This window comes from Nelumbo nucifera, chromosome 8 (assembly GCF_055504915.1).
Source record: "Nelumbo nucifera cultivar China Antique chromosome 8, China Antique-T2T, whole genome shotgun sequence".
Taxonomy (NCBI): domain Eukaryota; kingdom Viridiplantae; phylum Streptophyta; class Magnoliopsida; order Proteales; family Nelumbonaceae; genus Nelumbo; species Nelumbo nucifera.
The window spans coordinates 46,121,745-46,128,398 of NC_142656.1; the positions used below are offsets into that span (position 1 = coordinate 46,121,745).

The 6,654-nt window shown below is 36.6% G+C and overlaps 1 protein-coding gene across 1 annotated transcript; it reads right to left on the reverse strand.

Moving 5' to 3' along the window:
* Window positions 1–315: 315 nt before the first annotated feature.
* LOC104609070 (Kelch repeat-containing F-box family protein) lies at window positions 316–4,921 on the reverse strand. Its single transcript, XM_010275276.3, has 2 exons — window positions 4,080–4,921; window positions 316–1,923 (listed from the first exon to the last, which is right to left on the reverse strand). The coding sequence occupies exons 1-2, from the start codon at window positions 4,555–4,557 to the stop codon at window positions 953–955; spliced, it is 1,449 nt and encodes a 482-aa protein (XP_010273578.1). The 5' UTR covers window positions 4,558–4,921; the 3' UTR covers window positions 316–952.
* Window positions 4,922–6,654: the final 1,733 nt, after the last annotated feature.

Genomic DNA, 6,654 nt, shown 5'->3' on the forward strand with positions numbered 1-6,654 from the left:
TTAGGAGGTTACTGCACAACATTTACCAGACCAGACTTCACCGTTTAAGGGGGTGTTTGGTACAGTGGTGTTGCATTGTTGTTACAGTTTGGGTTGATCAATACAAATTTGTGAGAAATATATGTTGAAACACATTTATGGTTGATTATAAAAATGCATGTGGTTGAATAATCATTACCATTTATGATTGAAACGCCAAATTTAACATTTTAGGTAAAAACAGCATTTTGTATTGATCAATTCAAAATGTTTCCAAAACATTTCAGATAGAAAAATCTCACACAAATTTGTATTGATCATTCCATAACACAACAGTAAAACAACACCACTGTGCCCTAATTCATTCACTCGTCTTGAATCAAACTCGAGACCAGTTGCATTAAGAGTAGGTGAACAAAAATGAAATTAAATACAAGACAGTTGGGCTTCTGCAAACCTCTTACACTCTTTTAGTGGATTGTCATAATTCCATTATTGTCGGATGCATTTGTCATAATAGCAGAAAACAAGAACCTGAGAATAGAGGTTGGACCCACCTCAAAAATTCTGACTGATGGGGACGAAATACTTCAACATGAATGTAGATTAAGTAACAGAACTCTACTAATTCTGAATATCTCAATTCTCAAGTCCTGGAAGATTCGATAAGACATGAAGAGTACCAAGTGGACTGCGGGTACATCATTGAAGTGAGATCCTTTACAAAAGATTACACTATAGAAAGCCTTTAAAAAAGGCCAGTTCATCTACTGTACATAATCTAGGGTCAGACCCATCTCAGGCTCAACATGTTCATGGACAAAATCTAAATCATCAGGACTCTGATCTGAAAAGTGATCCAGAAACGATGGCCTTAATCCTATCATCCACAACACAGTAGATCTATTATTCACAGAAGACTTTGAAAACAGGGATAACCTTTATGTTCAATTCATCTTCAGAAAATAACCTTCTAGAAATGAAACACAATTTCCACAAGATAAAGCTCCCCATCAAATCTCAACCCTGACGCTTCAGCAGGCTGAAGCAACCCATCCACCATTCCACCAAACATAAATACATAGCGCCCAGAACGATCTGCACAGGCACGATGGAATGATCTACAATTCAGTTGATGACCCTCAGCCTTCAACCTCTTCCACATTTTCCTTGATGATATCTTAGAGTTCAGTGTAAAGGAACACATTTCTATAGAAGGTATAGCACAAATGTCTAATACCCAAAAGTCGTCTTTCCTATGCCTATATGAATCTTCTCCTCCAAAAATAAGTACTTTACCCCCTAAGATGAGGGTAGCTGAATGACCCACCCGTGGAAGGGGCACACCTTGTGGTATGTTAAATGATTCATATATTAACTGAACCCACCTTGGATGCTCCTCTGCAATATCTAATAGCCAAATATCATTGAGAACCTCATAACCAGTACCCCTTCCTCCAAACAGAACCATGCGAGTCCCTCCAACACAGGTTAGCGTGTGCCCTGAGCGAGCTGGTGGTGACATATGGGCTATGATCTCATGCCATGTTGCAGATCTTGCCCCATCAGATATATCCAATAGCCACATGTCACTCAATCTTAGACCATCTAGCCCAATACCTCCATGGATGACCATCTTCTTGTCATCAATACAGCATTCAGCATGTGCTCCACGAGGGGGAGGTGCGAGAGGACCTATATCAAGAAGTCTCCATGACAATTTGATTCCATCTATTTCATTGCACATGATCTGCCCCACCCATGTGTCATTCTGACGGATCCCATGATCATTGATCCCACCAAAGAGGACAAGATAATCACCAACAACAGAACATGTCTGTCCAAAACGTCCACTTGGAGTGCCTGAATTGATCTTCTGCCACCTTGGGATCCTCCTGAAGTCACTGCCTATGTATGCCACCCATGTGTCATCAAGATGGCGTCCTACGTAACAAGATAGTACTAAGGTTAAAAAGAAGGGTGGAAAAGCAATCATCACAAACAGTTCACAAATAGGTTTAAGCAATAGACAAAAATAGAAATATCTTACTGCTCTGGAAATGTCTCAAATATACAATTCACCCAATTGAAATAGCCAGTTGATTACTAGTTCAAGTTCTTTGATGATCTAGCATGGTTTTGTGTGTAGAGATGCAAAAGAAGTGAGCCTAGAACATTTGATCAAGCTGAATTTGTTCACAGCTTCGCCTTATTGGGAATTGTAGCAAGGCTTCCGCAATTACAATCCATCAACAAATCGGGACTTTGCAACTCAATTAATTTGTGCAAACAATTTGAAAATTTTTGAAAAGCTTGGAAGTGTTAGACAACCAAGGAACAAGAGAGAAAGAAAATCCAGAAATTGATTTTAGAAAGTTGAATCACTTCTCTAGCAATATACAATCATGCAAGAAATGGTGAAAAGACTCCATATATATGGTAGTGGTTATTGTATCAAATTACAGAAGTACCAAAGTAAAACCTTTGAGGGGATTTGAAGACAGTTAATAAAAGATTTGATGTATTTCTATGTAATGATATAAACACTTGTTGAAATACCTTTAAATGGAATGAATCTGTGATATAATTTAGACAGCTTATATTTCAGTTTATAGAAAAATAGTGAGAATGGGGACTTATTTTGGAGGGGGCGGTGCTCTGATATGGAAAAATATTCAACAAATGCTCAACCTTGGAAAAAGTTTAAATTTCCCATGCTTCAACCACAAAACTAGCTACTTGAGCCAATTAACCTGACTACATCAAACCAATGGTTTAATGGTAAGAGTTCCTTGTGCTCAATTTGCTCAATAATGCCACAAAATTTTCCATCACAGGGTTGTTCTTGTTGATATTGGCTACACTTAGGCTGATTTAATTTCTAAAAGAATAAAGAATAACTAGGAAATTGGAAATCCTTCCCAAAAACTGTCAATAGCACCCAAGGAAATTTTACAATTCTGCACAGCCTGGCTCTGTCATACTAATATAATTGCTAGAAAGACTAACTAGGAAATTCAAAAGACTTCTCAAAGCCTCCCATTATCACCCAAGGAACCTTAAAAATTCTATATGTTTTTTTTTTTTTTTAATTCTACATGTACCCCAAAAGCTCTCTCCCAAAGCCTGCCATCGTTATACTTATATATGTTTTTACAGGGATTTCTGCAATTAAGTATGCCAATCTAAGATTCCATTTTTATGTAAAAATTCAATCTGCAGCAAGAGATGTAAATGGAAAAGGAGAAAAACTGATATAAATATGGACACAAGAACAAAAAAGAACATTGAGGAGGAATATTTGCATGTTGCATCAATTTTTCCCCTTTTCTTTTCCCTCTTTTTTCAAGGACATTATCATCTGCATAATGCAAAAGAAAAAATTAATGGTCGGGGAGCTCTTTGTTAATATCTAGAACTATGACACTGGTGACTGAATCCACCAAAATACAACTTTCAAGTTTTCAAATCAGAGATAGGCCCCTTCTCACATATAACCTCTTCCAAGAGTGTTATAGAGACATTAACCAAAATCTGATGTTGTCCAAAAGTTCACGAGTATACATGGAAATTGACAAAAGGAGAACCACTTACACTACAAAAAGCAAGTGCTAGGAACAATAACTGTAATAAACAATTTAGAATAATAGTTCAATCAGCTAAAATAAACTACAAGAAATTAAAACCCACTAAAGGGCCAATGAAGACGCAATCAGGTTACCATATATAATATAATAAATCACGTAAAATCCAAGAGATGAACATTCAAAAGACAAGGATTCAAATCCAAAATGTCCAACTCTTAAGATGGGTATCCCAGAAATGGGGTTTAATTTGGTCCAAATATCTTGGATGGTTATCTACCATAACAGAAGTATAGAAGTAGTTGCAATAATAGCTGGGAAAATATTAAGCAGATAACCAAACTCATAAGGAGGAGATATTCATAGAAATACAGAAAAAACATTAAAAAACACAAAATAAATGTCGGCCCCCTAGAGATAATTAACTAAAAGGACCCACAGAAAAAAAACCCGAAGCAAAAAAACCCAGTGAAAACCCAAAAACCTAAAACCAGGAGTATTAAGAAGAAATCTGACCTCCCTCACAACCTCCACCAAACAGAACCAAGCAATCTGAGACGAAATTGAGCGAGTGAGAAGCTCTTGGGCTTGGAAACATCCCATCATCTGAACCAGACAATCTACGACAAGAGATAGAACTCGATTGAGAGACCTGCTGATAGATCTTTCTCCATGGGAACTGCTTTATCTCTGCAGAAGCCAAGAAGGCATCAACATGGCTGTTGCCCCAGTCTCTCCTGCAGATGGACTCCCAGAGAGTGTCAGAGGAGGCCAGAGACTTGAATCTTTTGCAAGTCATGGCGAAGGAGAGGATCGAATCTATGGGGAGAAGAAGAAGAATTGAGATGAGGTGGTCATGGGCTATGTGGGTTATGAAGGATTTGTTGTTGTTGTTGCTGCTGCTGCGGCTGGTGTTGTCGTTTTGGTTACTGTCCTTGCTGCAGTTATCTGCCATTGAAGAAGCTACCTCTGCTGATTGCAAATTTGCAATCATCTAAGACCAGGTTTCCCTATTATTTGTTTTTTCTTTTATGACGACGGTTGTGGTGTGGTGATAGTCTGATAGAACCAGTGATGATGGAGAAGAGAAGAAATGGAGAGAGAGAGAGAGGACGAGAGCAAGGGTGGGTTGTTTGGTCCTTGAGTTTGGATGTTCTCAGGGTGGCCAATTGGATGCGCAATGAAAATAGAATCCGGTAGCCGAAAGGGCCCATGGTTGTACTGCTGGCATGCGTCTATCTATTCATGGGCAAACAATATGCCCTTCTCTTCTGCAAATTTTATAAAAAGTCCTAGACATTGCCAACTGAGCCAGATCATTTTGAGTCCAGCATATAAATTCTTATTGAATTATATACATAGTCATTTCGATTGCCCTCCAGAAGTTGAACCTTTAGTGAAAGTGATCAATTTTTACAAAATTTTTACTTTTATTAATTAACTTTTAATTTTTATTAATAGATAAGTAAATGAATAATTTTAATATTTTCATTTTTTTGTTAAAATTTTAGCTTTTAATTGTTAATATAAAAATAATTATATCCATATACAAATTCTACTTTCATTTTATGAATTAATTGCAACATTTTTATTTTAATTATATAATTTTAAATTTAATTAATACTAAAATGGGATTTGTAGTCATTTTTATTAGTTACTGTTTTACAACTATGTATTAATATTTATTATTTTTAAATGGGTTTGAAATTAAAATTATTTAATTTTAAAAATTCATTTTCTTTATTGTAGGGAGGAGAGGATAGTATTAAGGGTCCATTTGATTTGCAGTTGGAATTAGAATTGGAATCGGAATGGTCTATTCTTTGGTTCATACAGGAATGAGAATGGGAATTAAAATCAGCAGGAATGAGATTTCATTCCCATGGAAGGGGCAGGGAATGGCCATTCTCTCAAATGGCATTCCAGCAGGAATGCGAATGGGATTCCGATTCAACCAAACAGTTTGAATTGGAGTAGTCCATTTCCAATTCTGATTCTAAAACCCTATTATCATGAACCAAACGGGGCCTAAGATCATGGGACAAAGATAGTATTAAAATTTCTGTTTTGGTTTTGTATTGTTGATTAGAAGATTACTGATGTGATACCGGGAAGGATAATGAACAGGTGATGACTTTAGGCTTTGTTTGGTTTGAAGGAAAAAATAGGAAAAGGAAAGGAAAGGTAGAGAAACCTTTACAAATCTTGTATGAATTTCCCTCCTACCTTTCCCTTCCTTTTCCTACCTTTTCCTTCAAAACAAGCATAGCCTTAGTGTTCTGGTTTCGAGTGTTGCCATTGGTACTCTTGATGGCAATGTTACGAAAGGGAAGGTATTGTATTCGGTAATGAGTCGAGAGTCTATTGTATTTTTTTTTTTTTTTAATTATCGTTCTGAGTTACATTGTATAGTAGACTAATGGAGGAAACGAATGCAAAAAAACAGGGGGTTGTTTTGCTGATTTTTGGAGACGTATTACCTCTGTGTGTAGTATACTTTTGTTACATTCAAAAAAAATGCAAAAAAGGGGACAATTAATTGGAGTCACTATTTGGGGAGGAGTAAGGTCATGTTTGATAAATTTGAAAGCTGAAAGCTGAAAAGTTAAAAATATATTAAAAGTGTATGAAATTTGAAAAGAGACATAATTGTTTTTTGACTTTTTAAAGGCTTTGAATAAAAAAGGTTGTTTGTGTTGGATCAAACCTTCAGCATCTGAAATTCACTAATTTTACTATTTTATCCCTAAATTAGACTATTCGGTTGCAATGACGAGAGAAGAAGAAGAAGAAAAGAGAGAGAGAAGGCCAAAGCTTGCCGCCGCTAGTTCGTCAAAGGAGTCACTTGCCACCGCTGGTTTGCCGCTGCGTCAAGTGGAGAAGACGAACGGTGAGAGGGAGAAATGCAAGCATCATTTTCAATCGTATTTTTGGACTTTTAGCCAAGTCTGAAATGCATCTGAACGCATTCAGCGCCTGGCCCATGTCTTATTATTTTAGATCTAAAAATAATTTTCAGACCCAAATTCAAAAACACTTCCAAACACCTTTGACATTTCAAAAGCAACAACTTTAGAGGTTTGAAAAGTGC